General features: G+C 42.9%; 1 protein-coding gene across 10 annotated transcripts in view; it reads left to right on the forward strand.

The window, feature by feature from the left end:
- The window catches only part of PTPRT (protein tyrosine phosphatase receptor type T), a 1,205,819-nt gene that overhangs the window by 1,024,572 nt on the left and 160,909 nt on the right, over window positions 1–20,338 (forward strand). For 7 of the 10 annotated variants that reach the window (XM_077168216.1, XM_077168229.1, XM_077168210.1 and 4 more), the window contains 2 exons: window positions 1,613–1,748; window positions 15,510–15,539. In XM_077168216.1, coding sequence (XP_077024331.1) covers window positions 1,613–1,748; window positions 15,510–15,539 — 166 coding nt within the window. The remainder of the gene's footprint in view (window positions 1–1,612; window positions 1,749–15,509; window positions 15,540–20,338) is intronic. The other 3 variants (XM_077168217.1, XM_077168225.1, XM_077168227.1) reach the window with 1 other exon arrangement.

Genomic DNA, 20,338 nt, shown 5'->3' on the forward strand with positions numbered 1-20,338 from the left:
GATTAGAATCATAGTTTATAGGCATTAGTATTCTTTAAACTCAGGACTCAGCTGAGTACTATGAACACATGTCTAAAAGAGGAGAAAAATCTATTTGGTTGCATGAGAACAAATGTGTGTGAATCAGACATTATCCCGTTAGCTAAGACTCAATAATCACAAACATTTAGGAAACACTTTTATGAGCCAGGCTTTGTGCTAATGTGGAGAAACAAGGATAGATGAGGCATAGTCTCACCCCTTAGGAGCTTTCAGACCACTGAAGGAGGTGGAAACTAATAAGTAATAATATCTGTAGAGATATTGTGGGTCTGTGTAAAGTGATGCAAAGTGTTATCAGAACTTAGAGAAGAAAGAGGAGAACTCTCCCAGGGGGCACAGATACCAGAACAGTTACATCTGCTGATGAAAGATGAGCTGGTACTAATGTGGCAGACAAGTAGAGACAGCTCAAGAAGAAAATGTGTTAGCCTTTTAGCTGCCTCACATAAATGTGGTACCACTGAGAAAATGAGGGACAGCAGGAGGAAATTCACTTAGGGTACTGATAACTCCTGAACAACTCTCCAGAATTGTTCACACAGATATCTGAAAAGAGAAGTTGTCTCTGATCCCTTATACACAGTACGAAGAGGTGGCCTCTGGCTGAACGTTCTTTGGCTACTTTCTTTTGCTATGGCATTAGCCATCTCCATGGTTGTATTTCGGGAAGGACTGAGAAATTTGAAAGTTGAAGTCAAGGTTTCTGACCCTAGAGGCTTAGACTTGGAGTCAGAAGACTGTAGAACCCAGGCTCTGCCCTTATCAGTCACGTGACTTTTAGAAATTTCCCTTACCTATAAAATGTGGAAATCAGTATGAGCCTTTCAGAATGTTTATGAAGATTAGCCAAGCCAGATCCAGAAAACCATCCAGCATGGGGCTGAAATTGTAGTAGAATTCCTCTCCCTGGAATTCAGTTGGCAACTTAGCATCTGGTAGAGCACATAGCATCTACCCACTCTGCATTGATATTTGAGGTGTGACGCTAATCAGACATAAGTATTTCCTGAACCCAAGTTGACCCCCTTTAATAGACTAGATTACTACCCTACCATTTACTTCTTGTAAGGTACAAAACAAAAATTTTTAATATTTTTATCTTTAAAAGCTTAGTGACTTTAATTGTGGAACTTTAACATGAAGTTATTGCTTTCACCATTTATCTGAAAGAATAAAGTAGGGTTAGAAATATCTCCATGAACCCCAGAACTGAACTGTAGATATATGATTTGACCTTAGGGACAAAGGAGGTGGGGAGCAAAATCCTTGGTCCTGTTGGAAATAAGGCTGCTATAACACAGCAGTTATGTAACCTTGGAACAACCCATTTAATTTCTCTGTACCTCTAATTTCTTCATCTGCAAAAAAGGGTACAATAATAATCCCAACTCCCAAGGATTAATCCCTGAGAGGATTAAATGGGACAATGCATGGAGTGCTCTCAGCAGAGTGCCTGCCTGGCACATAGTTAGCTCCCAATAAATGGAAGCTGTTTTTATTGTGATTATTGTTTAATCACGTGTGTGGGCCTTTTCAACATCTTCTTTCTCTTCGTCCTTTTCCCTCCAAGGTGCTTCCACCCAGAACTCTAACACCGTGGAGCCTGAGAAGCAGGTGGACAACACCGTAAAGATGGCAGGCGTCATCGCTGGCCTCCTCATGTTCATCATCATCCTCCTGGGCGTCATGCTCACCATCAAAAGGAGGTGAGTCTCTGCCCCTGCCCTGCAGACTCTGTCGATCCCTGTCCCCAAAACACTGCTGGGCGGCAAGGTCCTTATTCTATTGGTCACTCTCCAGTGGAAAACTTCTGCTATGATTGCTGAGGTCCTAAAATACTTGGTGGGTGTTGATGTCAGAAGGGTGTATGCTGCCTGCTTGGTGAGTGGCCCTGAGATGCCCAATTTCTTATGGGGCTGGAGATCGCTACAGGTGGACCATGCTGATGTACAGACTTTATGGTCTGTGTACCATAAAGGTAGTATTTTTGGAGTTAACGGCTCTGTTGTGATTCATCATGTCATCAAGACAGCTGTGGAGTCCCACCTAGGTGGAAGCCCTTCTGGGCCCAGGAATACAGTTGCAGGAAATGAATGCATCCCCCTTCTCACCTCCATTCATCCATGATTTCCTGTTCATTCAGCAGTCAAGTAGCAGCAGAATCCCTGGCTGCCTTCTGCATGAGAGAGATACAGCTCCAAATGATGTAAATCTCCAGGAAAGTCTTCTTCCTACTTCATGTTCCACAAACCCTTCCCAGCTGGGTTGTTGCTGCTTGTCATCTCTCAACAGGGTATCTCCCCAGGCACCTCTGACAAACTAACAGTTTTCTCATGTTGTGTGTGTTTCCTCCAGACTGCATTGCCCATGAAAGCAAGGATGCTGACTCCCCATTTATCCCCAGGATTTACTACACTGGCATCTTCTGTTTAGCAGACATTCACAAGGCTTGAGGAGAACACAGGGGAATACAGAGAGGGAAAGGAGATACTAAGGAAGAATATTAGCTCTCACTGTCCCTAGGGTACACTTGCTATTCCTACTGGCCACTTTTCATTAGCCCCTGGAATACTGCCATGTTGCCGTGTCTCCTGTCCACCTTCTACCAAATGGAGTAGCATCTCTTCTGTTGTCTCAATCTCAGTGCCAGGCCCCAACCCTGGTTTCTACTTCCCCACTCCCCAGTCTGCAAGAGCAAACAAAACATTCATCCACATTATAACAGTACATGTGACATCATGCCCTGCCCTCAGTGACAAGAGTTGTTACATTATTAAACAAACTCCTTAACACTTCAGCTTCAAGCTTCTGGATTTGGTGACTCAAGAGTTCAGGGCAAACCCCAAGAACAGGGGCTAGGGACCCACCTTCCCACTGCAAGATGAAAACTGCTCACCAAAACAGAGGAACTGAATGCCCCAAAGACAACTCCAGCTTCTCCCTTAGGAGCCACAGGAAATAAATGCAGAAAGTTAAACAAACAAAAAAAGAAGCAAGTATCCAATTTGCAACCATCAGAGATTCAGAAATGCTGAGGTCCCCACCACACATGCAGTCAGCATTTTCTTGGTCTTAGCACTAGCATGCTGTTTTGAATCAGCCAGTGCTCCCTCTGACCAGAGCATCTTAGATTTAGGACCATGTTATTTCCTGACTTTTTTTGTCTAATAGGATCACTTGTTTTCTCAGGTTCCCAGTAGAATGGCTTAAAGGGTTAAGGTTTTAACCCAGCTGTTGAGTTTCTGGTTGGAGAGACTAAGGGAAAGGAAGATGCTGTGCTCATACTGGGATTCAGAATCCCCAAAGGGCCAAAGACAACATTGCATCATATTATCATCATCCTCTGTTAAAAAAAAAAAAAAACAGCTCTATTTTAGGTTTCAGTGACTGGTCAGCTGCTATTCTATAAGGTAGAACATTCTCTGCGGGCAGTCAGCACGTTGTATATACAAGATCACTGACACGTTTATTAGAATCTTGGAAGCATTAGAGGCAAAGGTGAGTTTGGGATTATCTACTTAGTAGCATTGAATATCTATTTGAAAAACCTGAAAATTTTCTCATTCTTTGCCACTGATTTGTAAGTCAGATACGCTCTTCCAATTTTGCTCTTTCTAAAGCCTAGCTTAACCCACGTCACCATCATCTGTGAGCTTGTGAAGAAATTTCACTTCCTTCTCAACAGCTATTTCTGAAATGTGTGACTCTTCAGAAGAGAGGAAAGGGCTTTCTGTTTCTAGGGTGGGAACAAGTATAAAGTGGGTCCTTTCTGTGATTTAAACCTCTTCTGCATGGCTTCATTCTCTCTCACCTGTGTCAAAACCATTGGTTAGATCCAAACAACCTGAATCACTGCAATCAGCATTTCTCTTCAAGAGACCAAAACCAAATGTCATGGTCAGGGAAAGGGTGCGGTGGAGGAGGGAGGGAAAAGGTGCTGATCCAAGTTTATATATACAGTATCTTTCGGAGAAAATAAGTCATTTTGCTAACCTAATTGAAAAAGGAGAGGAGAGGAGAAAAGGGGAGCAAGAGAGAAACTGAACAAGTTTTCACTCGTTCCACTAATGTACAAGAGTCTTCAAGTGTCTAGGGCTGCCCTCAAGGGCAGTGAAAGACTTGAGCTACTTCACCTCTTATGACCAATGGAGGAAACTTCATTGGCTGGTTGAGTCTGCTGTCGATAACTTACTACAGATCAGAATGCTGTCCACAGCTACCTAAAAAGAACTATTATTAAAAGAAAAGAGACTCCAAAATATTAGGTACTGTGCTGGTTTGAAAGGATGTTTGTCCCCTAGAAAAGCCATGTTTTAATCCTAATCCCATTTTGTAAAGGCAGAATAATCCCTATTCAATACCGTATGTTTGAATCTGTAATTAGATCATCTCCCTGGAGATGTAGCCCAATCAAGAGTGGTTATTAAGCTGGATTGGGGGAAATGTGTCTCCACCCATTTGGGTGGGTCTTGATTAGTTTCTGAAGTCCTATAAAAGAGGAAACATTTTGGAGAATGAAGGAGTTTCAGAGAGAGCAGAGGATGCTGCAGCACCACGAAGCAGAGGGCCCACTAACCAGTGCTTTGGAGATGAAGAAGGAAAACACATCCCAGGGAGCTCCATGAAACCAGAAGCCAGGAGAGAAAGCTAGCAGATGATGCTGTGTTCACCATGTGCCCTTCCAGCCAAGAGAGAAACCCTGACCATGTTCACCATGTGCCTTCTCACTTGAGAGCAAAACCCTGAACTTCATCAACCTTCTTGAATCAAGGTATCTTTCCCTGGATGCCTGTGATTGGACATTTCTATAGACTTGTTTTAATTGGAACATTTTCTTGGCCTTAGAACTGTCCACTAGCAACTTATTAAATCCCCCTTTTTAAAAGCCATTCATTTCTGGTATACTGCATTCCGACAGCTAGCAAACTAGAACAGGTACATTGACACAGCTCAGGATTCTAGGCTGAGCATCTCTGAAGTGTTCCATCATCACCTACAGTTCTGGTTTAGGAGCTCTCAGAGGTTGAATACCTGCTACATCCCCCCCAATCAATGACTTGAGCTAGCCAGTTCTTCTCCTTGCTCTCCATTGGCAAGTGTGTGGTGGCTCCCTGTTTTCTCTGCTTTTAATAGGCTTGAAAGACTCAAATCCTCTAAATCTGCAGCCACAGGTATTTCTGGTGCACATAGAATGGTCCTGGCTTCTTTCTCTGAAGAGAGTGCCATTTTTAACCTTTGGATTTCCTTGCCTTTCTCCAAGGAGTCTTTCTCTTCCTGTTAATATTTCATTTTGGGATGCAGAGCTAGAAAGCAGGGAGAGAATGGGACAGAGGTATAGAGGAGGAAGGGAAGGGCTTAATGAGAGAAGCTAAATCAACTTATATTCAGAAGACATAGGAAAAGAGAGAAGAGAAGTGAAAAAGGACCAAAAATTTCAGCAAAGCCTGAAAGATATTTTTTGTTGCTGTTTTTTGGGGGTTTTTTTTATAGTGGGGCGGGGAGGAGGATCATTCTTGAAAAATGAAAGGAATATGAGGTGTTGGGGAAAATTCAAATGGGATCCCCTTATTGTTTATAAAAGATGCAAGTTAAAATTTAGAATTCTTTTTGTAGTACCCTTGGCTGCTTGGCTTCTTTGATTGTGGGACCAGATGGTCAGATGGAGACATCCTGGATTACAGGAATACCATAAGAAGGAGATGTATATCCCCTCCTGGGATAGAGTTAAAAACTTGTATGGTTTCAGCCAAGCTCACTGAAAAATAGCTATCTTTTTGCTGTCATGAATAATGGCTCCATCTTTTTCTCCTGGATTTATTGATCACATCTAAGCCTCAGAATGTTCTAGAATGGATTTCCTCACGCCCTATATGGAACACATAGAGAGGAAGACCTTCCTCACTGACTCAGCACTCCAGTCCTGGCCATTTCTGCCCTTGCTACCTTCCCTTAGAAGTGTTGGGGATCCTCCTCCAAAGGGGTGGGCAGCCAAGGTGTTACTAGGCCACCCCTATGGTTCCTTGGCTTAATATGATAGGACATAAGTGCCATCCCTGGAAATTCAGGGGGAAAGCTCAAGTCTTAGTGCTTTAACCAGTATTCCTGGTGATTGAAGGTGTTTATTAACCCCTCTCACACAAGAAGTTCTGCACTTTCACGTTTGTGTGCAGGGGAGTGGACAAATGTGCATGTGCTCACACTTTTCACATAGTCCAATTGTATGCCTTGAAGCATATACTTCCTGGAGTCTGGTTCCTCGAGGCTTAAGGCATAGCCTTGCACTTCTGCATGGGGAAATGCCTGAGCCAGGTTAAACAGAATTCTTGGTTAGATCTATGCTCCCAGGACATGTCTGGATCCTAAACTAACCTCTCTATTCCTTCTTACTTTTCAAGTGAGAACTACATATCCTATAGGGAGATATTTTCAAACACGCTCACCTTGCATGCCATTACCCCCACCCCCACCACCATCTTCTCCCCTTTTCCCCTTGCCCAGTTTCTCCATGCCCAACTTCAACTTTCTGTATTTGGTGTATCTTGAGTTTCATGTATGGGAGTCTACTTTGAGATATATATGCACTTCTGGGTGTACTTTGATTCTCTGTGATTTTCAGTAGATCCTGTGCCCTCATCATTAAAAGTATACACTAGGATATTTACATTCTTGCCTCTGTTAGCCAAGAGCAGTTATTTAGGATTAGAAAACACAGGATGTTGGTTGCCTGCTGACACTGCTCTGTAGACTCTAGAGTTGCAAAATACATCAGCCGTTGGTGCTACAGGAACCTCCGCAGACTACTACAGCCCCAGAATCTGTGCTTCCAGCATCCTCCATGCCTACTTTCCATTCTTGTCCACCCAGCACCCACAATGGGAACAGAGAGGTGAGCCAAATATGTCACTTCTCTCTAATGCATTACTCTCTTTCTAATGGATACAGAAACTTGTAGCTGCAGACTTGCAATGAAAAAAAAACTGGATCTAAATGTCTTCAGTCCTAATTACTTGCCATTAATCTTCAAGAAGAAATTTAACCAATCATAGCCTTTTATTTCTCATCTGTAAGATGCAGTCAATCTTATGGGGCTCTTCTGAAGATCAAATGAGCGATTGGTTGGGCCAGGCTTTGATCTCTGTACCTGCCTAAGGAATTACAGTGTACAGTCTGAATAACAACACTCATTGCATACATGACCATCAGCTACACCAAGGCAACACCAAAGTTATTGCTAATAATATAAAGGCAGTATCACATCAATATTTATACACTGATCCAGTTAATTTGTTAATTTTTCATTTAACTGCTGCCATATCTTGATTTAATCTTTATACTAATCACAGTAAGGTAGAACTATTGATACTGTTTTTGAGATGAGGAAGCTGAGGTTCAGAAAGGATACATGACTTGGCCACAGTCTTGGGTAGAGTTAAGATGCAAACCCAGGCTGTGTGACTCCAGTGTCCATGCTGCTAATTTCTGATCTATAAGTCCTTGTGGACTGTCAGAAATAAGTGATTCATGGGCTAGAAAACAGAGAACCTAGGTTTAGGTACCACTTTTCCTCTCTGGGATTGTTTTTCCCACTTTCATTATCCTCTGCTTTCATGTATGCTATTCTCCTGAATGAAATGTCCTGATGCTTCTTGTCACTTAGAAAGTTCCTACCCCTCTCTAGTCCTCCCAACCTATATTGGCTTGTTAAAGCTGACAGAATACAATATGCCAGAAATGGAATAGCTTTTAAGAAGACAACTTACTAAGTTGCAAGTTTACAGGTCTAAGGCAGTTAAAAGGTCCAAACTGAGGCATCCAGAGAAAGATATCCTGAGTCAAGAAAGGTTGATGGGTCCAGGATACCTCTATCATCTGGTGGCATGTGGCTGGCATCTGCTGGTCCTTTGGCTTCTGGTTTCAAACAGCTTCCCCAGGGACATTTACTGTTTTCATCACCAAAGTCTGGGTCTCTTGTTGGCTTTGAAGCTTTTTCCAAAATGGTTCCCTCTTGGAGGACTCCAATAAGCAACCCCACCTTGAATGGGTGGAGACACATCTCCATGGAAACCACTTAATCAAAACGTCCCACCATAAACACTAGTGAATTAGAATTAAGAACATGGTTTTTCTGGGGTTCACAACAGTTTAAAACTGGCACAGCACCAAATAATTGCAAGTAGACCCCCAGGTATTAAATCCTCAATAAAGTCTTTCCACTCCAGAAAGATCTAAGAATACCCCTCTGCATGTAGCCACTATGCCATATGCACAGGTCTTCGATTGTGAATTGATTACACCACCTGGTCATTATAGTTTTGTTGGCCAAATCTGGAAATGGCCTTGTGGGTGGGGAGGGGGTAGGAGGAGAGCGTGGACTTATGCTTCAGCCTCTCTTGCTTGAGATCCACTTCCCTGTACTGTCCACCTCTGGACATCTACCTTAAAAATCCCTCAGGTACTTCACAGTCAAAGCCAAACTCATCACCTACTCCCCTATCCAACCACCTACCCAAACTCTTCCCAGTCCTTTGCCCCCATCTCAGTGACAGACACTGCCTTCAACCCACCAACCAAACAGCTGAGATTCCATAACCCAGGATTCTTCTGAACCTGCATCTTCACCTTCTCTTTGTCACATCTTCTCCTCTTCTCTCTCTCTTATCTGGTACCAGTCTTGGTATTTTTATTGCATGAATCTCCTCTCTAATCCCTATCCAGTACTGTATGTTTGAAACTTTAACTAGATCATCTCCCTGGAGATGTGACTCAATCAAGAGTAGTTATTAAACCTGATTAGGTGGAGATGTGTCTCCACCCATTCCAGGTGGGTCTTGATTGGTTTTACCAGAATCCTTTGAAAGAAGAAGCACTTTGGAAAAAGCTAGAGAACAACAAGAGAGAAAGCCATGAGAATCTGAGAGAGCAGAGAAGAACCACAGAGCCACAGGAAAGTCACAACAGAGAACGCTACAGAACCACAAATCAGAGTCCACCAGTTAGCAACTTTTGGAGATGAAGAAGGAAAAATGCCTCCTGGGGAGCTGTAGAGGAAGCTAGCAGATGATGCCATGTTTACCACAGGCCTTTCCAGATGAGAGAAAAACCCGGACTGTGTTCACCGTGTGCCCTTCCAGCCGAGAGAAAACTCCTGACCATGTTCACCATGTGCCTTCTCACTTGAGAGAGAAACCCTGAACTTCATCAGCCTCCTTGAACCAAGGTATCTTTCCCTAGATGCCTTAGATTGGACATTTCTATAGACTTGTTTTAATGGGAACATTTTCTCGGCCTTAGAACTGTGAACTAGCAACTTATTAACTTCCCCTTTTTAAAAACCATTCCATTTTTGGTATATCTCATTCTGGCAACTTGCAAACTAGAACACCCTCCCACCTATTCTTTGCATGTAGCCAGAATAATGTTTTAAAAATGAAACGGACTCCAAACCTTCTGGCTTCTCTTCCCATATAGCAATGGCTCATGGGGTAGGGATGGGAGATAAAGCACATGTCATCAGGGAGCTTTATCAAACTACCCTGTCCTCTGCTCACAGTGATTCTGGTAGGTCTCTTAAAGCCTTATCTACCATCTCACACTTCTGTATCTTTACTTATAAAGTTTCATCCTCATTCAGTGCCTGTGTCCCCAAGCTACATGTGACCAGACAGTGTTCATTTTTAAGCTCTAACTCAAAACCCACCTTTTCCAGTAAAGCCTTCCTGGCCTCCAATCTAGATGCAATCTCTTCGCCATCTGGATCCCCTCCCTGAAGATGCATGTTATGTTCTGCTTTATAGTTGTCATTTGTAGTCCCATCTTATCCCCTCCACTGAGTGTCAGCTGCTGATTCTCATTCAGCCTTATTTCAAATGTGCCTTGCAGATACTGGGAATTCCCTAAAAAACATGTTGAATGGAAGGGTCCAGCAAAATTAGAACAAATGGGGCCCAGGACTAATACTATCTCTTGGAAAAGTGAGCTTCACTCAGAACACAGGGCAGGCATCACACTGCATACCGATGGCACCCAAGCCCTGCAGTGGAGTGGCAAAGAGACTCGGAAGTAGGTGAAAGATGAGGCATGAGTGCAGCCGTCATGGGGAACACAAGGTCTAGCCAGAACAAAAAAAAAAAAATGAGGCACCAGGAAAAGCTAAAAGCCAAAAGAAGCTGTGTATTTTATTAGATTATAACTACAAATCAGGAACTTGAAGCCCTCAGAGTTTAAGTAAATTGTCCCAAGTCACATCTTTAAAAGTGGCAGTTAGATCTTGTACTTGGGCAATCTGATAAGGGGACCCACTTTCATAACACCATCTAAAGTGGAAGAAATACAAACCAGGGCTTACTGAGATGATAAATTGTATAACACAATTTTGAGTAATTTGTTGAAGTGGGAAAGCAGCCCAAACTATACATGCCATCTTGTTTTGTCCACCCCATTCTAAACTGTTCCTTACTCCACACCCTAAGAAATGAATCCTTCTCATTCTGTGTGCCCTCACTTGGTCAGCCACTCAAGCTACAAACTCAGAAGTCCTTTTCAGTGTCCTCACATTTAATCACCTATTTATTTTGTGCCTTAATTACATTTCCCATTTGCCTCTTCTCCATCCCTCCCACTGAAGGGGAGGGAACTCACCTCTCTGCCCTGCAACATCTCTTGCCTGGACCCTTGCAGTAGCTTCCTCGCTTGTCCCCATAACCCAAATCTTTCTCTCCTCCCACTTTTCCTTCACACTCTGCCAGAATCATCCATCCAGAACACAAATTTGGCAGCTTAGCTTCTTGGATACCCTCCATGATGCTTATAGGGCTGAGATTAAGCTCCCTAAACTCTCTGGGAACTAGGCTCTGCCTACATCTTGATATGCCCAACTCCCTGATATACTCACCCATTCCATAAACACACAGTTCCATCTATCTGGAAATACTCTTTTCCCAGCTCCATCTGGCTTCTTCCTGACCTTACAATGGTGGCATCATTGACTCCAGAACGCTTCACCTGTTCTCTCTCTCCACCTCAGCCATAGGTGGATGTGTGTTGCCCTATCATAGTTCTTATTTCCCCAGAGGACAACATAAGGATTATAATTCAGGCTATCTGAGTCAGACTGCCTAAATTCTAATCCCTTGCTGTGCTGCGTACCAACTATGGGAACTTGGGCAAGTTACTTAACCTATCTGAGACTCATCTTCATCTAAAAAGCAGTATAACAATGTAGGATAGAGTTATTGTGAGGATTAAATAAAATAGTCCATGTAAAATTGGCAGAAGAGACAAGACAGTCAGGAATACTTATATCAGTATGTGGCACACAAGCGAACTCTAATTGTTTCACTGGTAGTTATCATCATCTGCTTTGTAATTTTCTTGTCTGGCTCTCCCATCAGACTTATGGGAAGAATCAAGATCTTATTTGTCTTTCTTTCTTGGCAGTACTTGTCAGAGATGGGTGTATAGTAGGCTCTCAGGATATTTTTGCTGAATTAATGATGGAAAGATTGATGAGCAGATGATGGATGGATTGTTGGGTGGATGGGTGGATAGATAAGCAGGTGGGTTTGTGGGCTAGATGGGTGAGTGGATTGATGGAATTTGTCGAGTGGATGGATGGATGGGTGAATGGATGGGTGGGTGTGTGGGGGGGTGGATTGTTTTATGGGCTAGAGAGATGGATGGGTAGGTGGATGGCTGGATTGTAAGGTGATGGATAAATAGGTAGTTGGGTTTATGAGCTAGATGGATGTGTGGATGGCCAAATGAATGGTTAGACAGACAATTTAGTCCCATTTAAATGGTATGGAACAAAGAAAAGCTCTGCCTGAAGTCAATCTCTTGTTGGCCAGCTGAAGAAAAGTTCCACACTATGTGATTTATTAAGTTTAAGTTTGTTGTGTTTTTGTAAGCACTGCTGTCTTTCTGCCCAGGATTTTCAGTCCCAGGTGATCTTTTACTTGCAACATCACTGTATCCTTGTAAATTTAGACCTTCAATAAATCTTCGAGGCTTAGGAAAACCACACAGACTGTGTACTTTGGTCACAGAGTGAAGACCTATGATCCTTGCCCTGAAAGATTGTACTTTAATTGGGAAAAGATACTCAATTAATAGAAGTTCACTAGTTACCATGTTTCTAGAGTTGCCTTAAAGCAAGGTCAGAATGGTCCTGGCTTTGCTCAGATCCAGGATAACTCACAAAAGCCACTTGGAAGAAGTCTGTGGTTTGAAGATGAAGAAGAAGGTGCATTACCAGGAGGAGAGGTCCCATGCAGAGGTGAATGCTGAAGGTTGAGAGCAGAAGAGAGGGTCAGGGATGTCGATCTAGCATGGGATCCAAGAGGAGGTGGGTGCCAACAGTAAGGTCATTGGCACAGGAAAAAGGCAATGAAGATGGTCCAAAAAATACACAAAACCTGTGACCTACCTAGGAGTCACCTTGTAGAGTCTCATATGCCTCACCTGAAAGTGAGATTAGTAATAATGCCTGCCCCACACGGTCGTGAGGAGGGTTAAGCATGTAGCATCCCAAAACTTGCTCTAGATACGTCTGTTTTCTCCTTTTCTTGAACACAATACAGGATAGTGGTCAAGAGCATGAACTTAAGAGCCAGTTTGCTTGTGTTTAAATCCAGTTACTAGCTGTGTGATCTCAGGCAAATTACTTAAGCTCTCTGGCCACAGTTTCCTTATCTGTAAATTATGGGTAATAATAATATCAACCTGTTAAGGTAACTATGAGGAATAGATGAGTTAAGGTATGTCAAGAGTCAAAAACAATGCCTGGTGTAGAGTCAGGATTTGATCTTATAATAAAGGTATCTCATTATTTTATTGTTTTTGATATTCCTAAAGAGGCAAACACTTTGTTCCTGGTGACCAGAGTGAGAAGCAGTAAACCTCACTCCTGACAAGACAGAGTGGATGAGGTGGAGATGGAAACCATCCTTTATTGCGCCCTACTATAATCCAGATGTTTTGAGGAATACAATCTAATATTAACTTAGATTGATATAATTTATGTAAATGCTCCATATATTATATATTATTTAGAGTTACATAATCTACTATTAATAGTCACAATGACTCTTGGAAATAGGTAATTATTGTCTCTAACTTGAGGTGGAAAAATTGAGACTCAGAGATGTTTAGTGACTTGTTCAACACAGGTAGTTGGTGAGTGGTGGTACTGGGGTGCTAAGGCTCAGTGTATTTCCACTCCTCACAGCTACCTAAGCTGGCAGTCATCGATGTCCCCCACTGTAGCACATGGATCAGGAAACAAATCCAGAGGGAGGGGCTGGCTTTCCCCAGATATCATGATGAACATGTAGAAGAGCTGGGATTAGAACCCTTGCCTCTTGGTCCTCGGCCCAGTTTTCTTGGCAATATGGAGAGCGCTGGTATCTCTATGTCTTAATCAAATGGATCTTGAGCTTTCTGCTCCTGAGGAATCACATTTCCAAACATTGGACCGAAGGCTCAGCAATGAAGAGGAGGAACGGTCTCCTCACACTGCTATCCTGTTTGGCTGGTGAAGGGGATTTGAGGATCTGCCATGAGCTCTTTCAGTTTCCATCCATCACCATTACAACTTCTCTGTCCTCCTTCATTATCAAGAGCCACTGTTCATTTTCCAGGATATTGAGTAGCTTTCTGGGTGGCCAGATTTTATTGCACTGTGGCTCAGCTTCCCCAACTCTGGGCTTATCTCCCAGAGACACTTGGGTTTGGCTCTGCCAGTAAATGACAGAAAGCCTAGAGATGGTCTGCATTGAAGGCTTTGGCCATTCCCTATGTGAGGGGGGAAAATCTTGGACTAAGGATATGTTCCCACATCTGCCAATATAAAAACTGTATCTTTGTGTGCCAAGAAAACTGAATAATGGTTGCAATTAACCAAATAACTCAAGAGGGAAGGAAATTATTCTTGCCAACTTAGATGGATATTTGGGGACCTAAATTATTCAGCAATTTTTCTCAATCCACAAGTGTATTGCTTATTGTCAGTGAAGCTAAATCGGATGTGAAATAAAAGCACTCCTATTTATTTTCCTATAAAATAAGAAAAGTTATAACAAAGGCAGTGTGATGGACTTATTTGATATTTTTTATTGCTCAGAAGCCAAGATCTGGAAGGGGCATTAAAAAGAGACTGATGACACTGATTTTTTCAAGTTTTCTTTTGGAGAGTGGAATTCTTTGTCATATGAAATCTTAAATAAATCTCCAATTTATAAAATAGATAAAAATGGAGAAGCTGTATCTGGTGGTGAGTGGGAAGCAGCAACCCACCTGCTTGGTTTCCCCTTCCCCCATTAAGAGGGGCTGCTATGCAGCCTCGGAGCTCCCGGAAACACAATTTGAGAACTAGTAATCTCATTCAACCCTCCTAAGGAACAGATGAGTAAACAGAGGCACAAAGAGTTTATTCAAGTTGGAGTTTGTTCAAGTTGAAGGTTAGATTCTCAGTGCATTTCTCATTCATGATGCCGTTTACGTCTTCTTCTGGTTATCTACTGCTGTGTAAGAAAAAAATTAGTGGCTTAAAAGAACAGTGGTTATTTATTTTGCTCATGAATCTGCCCTTTGTACAGGCTTGAAGGGAGTGTCTTGTCTCTATTTCACGATGTCAGGTGTCTCAGCTGGGATGACTTGAATTTCTGGGGCTGGCTGGACACCTCTTTCTCTTCACATGGTCTCAGGGCCTCTCCATGTGGTCTCTCTAGCATAGCAGCCTCGGGACAGTTTGACTTCTTACATGCAGGCTCAAGAGCCCAAGAGAGCGAGTTCTGGGAAGACTCGGGCAGAGCTACAAGGCTTCTTTTTGGCCTAGCCTCTTAAAATGTCCAGAGCTTAGCCACATGGTGTTGGTCACACAGAGCCAGTCTGGATTCAGGGTGAGAAGGCACCCCACGTGGGTGTGAGCACTGACAAGTATGGATCACTGGGGAAGGGGGAGGATCTTAGAAGCTGACTACATAATTTCTGTGCTCTTGGCCTGAACTTACTTAAATGGATTCTAATATGATTTGATCTGAAATAGAAACAATAGAGAAATTATGGTTTTCCTTAGATCATAAGAGACTGGCACATGGAAGAGTGATAGAGGAGGAGGCCAAATAAGCTGGTCCAAGACAAAAATAATGAAAAGGAATCTAGTTTTGACTGTAAGGAAGAACTTTCAAACAACTAAAATAGCCAATATGAGACTAGACAACCCCTGTGTGAGGTGCTGAGTTTCCCATCGCAGGAGAGGTTTCTCTCATTTCTTCCACCACTAAAAGTATCTGATTCTCATTTAAAATATTTAATAGGGAAACCTGCATCTCCTTTAGCTTAGGGATGCTGAAATACTATGTGCATTTCTAAGAATCAAGATTTCATATAAATCTAATTCTTGTTTGTTTGTCTTTTCTTTTCCCCCCTTTTTGGACATTTCCTTCATCTGACTGCCCATCAATATATAGAAGAAATGCTTATTCCTACTCCTATTACTTGTAAGTATCGAGCTGGGGTTACCTTTGCTTCACACTCTGTAAGGGAACCTGTAGCATGTATTTCCTGCACCAACCAAGTGTCTGTTGGTGTCTCATATCCACTTCTGTCTAAGTCATCCATAGCCCTAGAGTTTTTATTTTGTGTAGATGTTTTAAAATGCACTGCCATTGCTCAAATCTGTTATGTTTCTGTCATCTTCGTTTCTTTTTTCTACTTTTGGAGATTTGAAGGACTGTTTCTCCTCTGTTAGTTTAATCTAGTTAGGAATTCCCCAATTCCAGCAAGATGTGGACCCAATTCTCTTTCAGACTTGCAGATATACAGCAGGATCACAGATCTCAACAATTTCTGAGCCCATTTTTGTCTACTTGGGGAACTGGTAGTCCTGGGGACTCAGAGGAATTCATTGGCTGTTTCCAATCTTTCAGAAAGAGTAGACATTAACTAGAGCCAGCTTTACAGAAGCAAACATCCAAGTTCTTTGCTTTGGGTTGGAATTATCTCAGTTTGGTGTTCAACATTAGTTATCTTCTGCTATCAGTGCACTTTGTTGGGAATTATTCATGGCTGATTGCCTATTAATTTGTTTTCACTTACTACTTAAGGGTGGTTATTCTCTTCATTATTAAAGCAGACATTTTCAAAACTTGAAAGTAAAGGAGAAACTCTCCATAAAATTGATCTCTCATGATAAGTTAGAAAGCCACTGAATTAGTCCCACACTTTTAATATATATTTTCCAGGCTTGGAAATTGAAGTCCAAAGAGGTTATATAGACTCATCACACCCCAATTGACAGAAGAGTGGGTTAAATCTCAGAACACCTGTCTCCTTATAAAGTGGACTGGCCACCACTCCATGTCTCCTCCCTGCTCCTTGTGGAAAAGGCCATGCCCACCAGTGATCCTCTTCTAAAGCCTTCATAGATGAAGATGGATCCAACAAAGGCTGCCCATCCTCTCTGCTCACTTCTTGGGCCCAGAGTCCTATGGAACCAAGCCCTAAGCAAAGAAGATTCTCATACCATCACCATCATATTATGTAGGAACTCCCTCACTAACAATGCTGGGGGTACTAGAGAATACCTTTCATTTGTTTATTCATTCATTCATTTGACAAACATGCATTGAACATGCACATTGTGTTCCAGACACTGTGGATATAGAGAAACTAGGACCTTGAGCCCACCCTCATTGTGCTCAAGCCTTAAAGTCTAGCATAAAATCAAATAACTGAAATATTAGCAGGAAAGTACCCATACATTCTGTGGTTTACAAGCACTTAGTTGAATGACTAGCTTTTTAATGGAACAAGGGGCAATTATCAGCATATTTAGAGATGTCTCTACCAGATACTGGAGAAACAAGAATTCTGAGCAGAGGGGATAGCTTCTGCCAAGGCATGGAGGTATGGAGCAATAGGGCATGTTTCTGATTTGGCCACACCCAGTAGGTGTAGGCATGCTATGGAGAGACAAGAACAGGGCCTGGAAGGGAAAGAATCTCAGCTGGACTACTATCTCTGCTGCCTACTTATCATGTGACCTTCAGCAAATTATTTAACCTTCTAGAATACTACTTATAATTCCAAGCACTGGAGTTTCCCTCTGGTGCTCCTCTGGTTGCCTATCCCACACCACAGGACAAGGAATCCATGAAGCCAAGGAAATGGGCATTTCCCTTCTAGACCATGGTCTGGATATCCAGGTTCCTGGAATTCGCTGCTTGTACAGTCCCAAGCCTGCATGAAGGTCCATATGTCCAGGGTGTGACTGAGGGTCAGCTGTTTGCAGAAGGAGTGGATGGAGCTTGGACATGAAGCCTGTGTACACACATGTGTGCTAAGTTTTCTTGTGCAGTTCAGAGTTGGGGGAGGCAGACTGTGGGTCAGGGTCCTCCATTGTAAAATGGAAGGAACACCTGTTGGGTCCACCCTGCATGAGAGATACTGATCATCATAAAGCTTTGACAATGGGGAAGAGGTGTGATACCAAAGGAGGCTCCAGGGTTGTTACAGGTTAGGCATCCTTTGAAGTAGCATCAGGAGATGACATGTTGGAAAAGGGAAATGGAGATGCCACAGTCCCAGGGCATGATAGTTTCTTTGGTCACTAGACTTGTCTCCTGGCCAAAGGTACTAATCCTTGCAGGGCTTCTGCAGGCATAGCAGAAGATCTCTAGGGCCATTTTGATCCAACTCTACAGACCAGAACTGAATAGTCTTCATTCTTTCACTCATCAAATACTAGCTGAGTACCTTCTCTGTATCCGGCACTGTGCCAGACCCTAAAGACAGGGTAGAAAACAGCCATTATAGCCCCTGCACTTATGAAGTTTACCTTTTAATCAGGCAACCAGGCAGAATCAAGTGAACAAGGGAGTATAAGGTTATTACAGGTTGTGATATCTGCCATGATGAAAACATAAGGTGTAATGACTTGGGAGCTCCTGAAGGACAAAAGGATATGTTGCAGTGACCCATCACACCCTCGGGCACCTCACCCTTTTGGTCTGTTGGCCAGCGTACACGTGATTGTCTTTGGATAGTTGCATTATATTGTGTATTTTGCCAGACACTGGAAAAATCAAAGGTGAACAGCGTGGGGGTATAAGAGATGGAATGTGCAAATGCATGTCATCTGAGGCACAATGTTAAATAAGGGCCTTTCAATTGGTCCCTATTTAGTGAGAAGGAAATGAGTACAGAGAAGGTAAGTCATTCACTTAAAGCCAGCCAGCATTGGATAGGATGGAGAGTGGATTATCTTGGAAGTAGAGAGACCTCTGGGGGAAGAAATGGGTTATAGCAAAGAGAATGAGCATGACCCTGGATGATGAGCTGCAGGGGCTCTCATGCTAAAATCTCCCTTAGAAACTTGGAAATGCAAAAGTAGAGTTTGGGAGGGAAAAGCATCCTTGAGGACTTCCTCTGACAGGTGGCAGGTGAGAACATGGAGTGGATGAGATCAGGCTTGGTGAAAGAGTAGAGGGAGAACAGAGAGGGCTAAGGGCAGAGGCCGAGACACTGACCATGGTTAAAGACTCAGAGGAGGAAACTGGCAAACAAACTGAGAGGAAGAAGAACTGTGAAAACCAAAGGGAGAAGGCCAATGCAGAAGGAGGAGTTGGTCGGCAATAACAGGTGCTGCAGAGGGATGGGCAGAGGGGAGGAGGTGGGCAACTCCTTGAGATTCAGCCATCAAAAGTCACCTTTACAGGTCATGAGATTGGGGGAGAAAGACACCCTGCATGGGGACCATGAGGAAGGGCACCCTTTTAACCACTGGGCTCCTGAAGTCAGAGGAGAAACATGAGATTGGCCACTTGAAGGGTCAAAAAGTCCTGGGCACTGGGTGGGCCACGGTGGCTCAGCAGGTAAGAATGCTTGCCTGCCAAGCCCGAGGACCCGGGTTCAATTCCCGGTGCCTGCCCATGTTAAAAAAAAAATCCTGGGCACTTGTACAGGTAAAGTAGAAGAACTTGTGCAGAAGGCAGACTATGAATACACTGGAGGTGGGGGTGACCATAGCAGGGAAGGTCTGGAAGCCTGGGAGCAGGGGGCAACCTGAGAGAGGAGGAGGGGCAGATCCTTTGAGACCATAGAATTGAGACAGAAGGGTATGGAGATGAAGAGGAGGAAACAAAATAGAAAAGAGCTCACCTTCCTAGGTACAGACCCTGAGTCGGTACATTAACCCTTGCTACAAAGTCTGTGGACCAGCAGCATTGCCTGTATTTTAGTTTGCAAAAGCTGCCAGAATGCAATATACCAGAAATGGAAATGGCTTTTTAAAGGGGAATTTATTAACTTGCAAGTTTACAGTTCTGTGGCCATGAAAATGTCCAAATTAAGGCATCCATAAAAAGCTACCTTAACTCCAAAGAAACGGCCATTGAAGTTTTGGGGGGTTCTCTCAACTGGGAGGGCACATGGCAACATCTACTAGCTTTCTCTCCTCATTCTATAAGGCTTCCCCAGGGGTGTTTTCCTTCTGCTCAAAGGTCTCTGACTGTGTGGGCTCTGTTGGCTCTAAAGCTTTTTCCAAAATGATTCCCTCTTAAAGGGCTCCAGCAGGCAACCCCACCTTGAATGGGTGGAGCCATGTCTCCATGGAAGCCATCTAATCAAAAGTTACCACCCACAATTGGGAAATAATAAAAGATCCCACCCAACAATATTGAATGAGGATTAAAGGACGTGGCTTTTCTGGTGCACATAATAGCTTCAAACCAGCACACTTGGGAACATGGGAAATTCAACATCTCAGCTCCCATTCCAGACCTCCTGAGTCAAAATCTGCACTTTAACAAGATGTCCAGGGGATTTGTGTGCACATTAGAGTATGAGAAGCAACTTGTACAGGTGCTGGTCAAGGTCTGGAATATAGGACTTAGCACTACAGATGAACATCCCTGCCTTTATGGATCATTTTAGTGGGGGAAATAAAAAGTAAATAAGATAGATAAGAAAAATAAGTATTGTGTTATGTAATTGTAAAAGCTAAGGCAAATCAGTAGCTAAGGGAAAGAGGTTATAAAGTGTGAATAGGGGAGAAATGGAGGATTTTTTTTTTTTCCAAAATCAAGGAGGTTCTCCAGGACTGTCTCATGTTGAAAGTTCCCATACCCAAGACCAGGATTTGTGGAAAGAACCAAATGGTAAATATTTGTGGTTTTGCAGACCATAAGCAACCACTTAACTCTGCTGTTGTAACACAAAAGCAGCTAGAGATAACATGAAAACAAATAAGAACAGCTATGCTTTAATAAGAAAATAAAACTATTTTAAAAATCAGGAA

The sequence above is a fragment of the Tamandua tetradactyla genome, chromosome 1 (assembly GCF_023851605.1).
Source record: "Tamandua tetradactyla isolate mTamTet1 chromosome 1, mTamTet1.pri, whole genome shotgun sequence".
Lineage (NCBI taxonomy): Eukaryota > Metazoa > Chordata > Mammalia > Pilosa > Myrmecophagidae > Tamandua > Tamandua tetradactyla.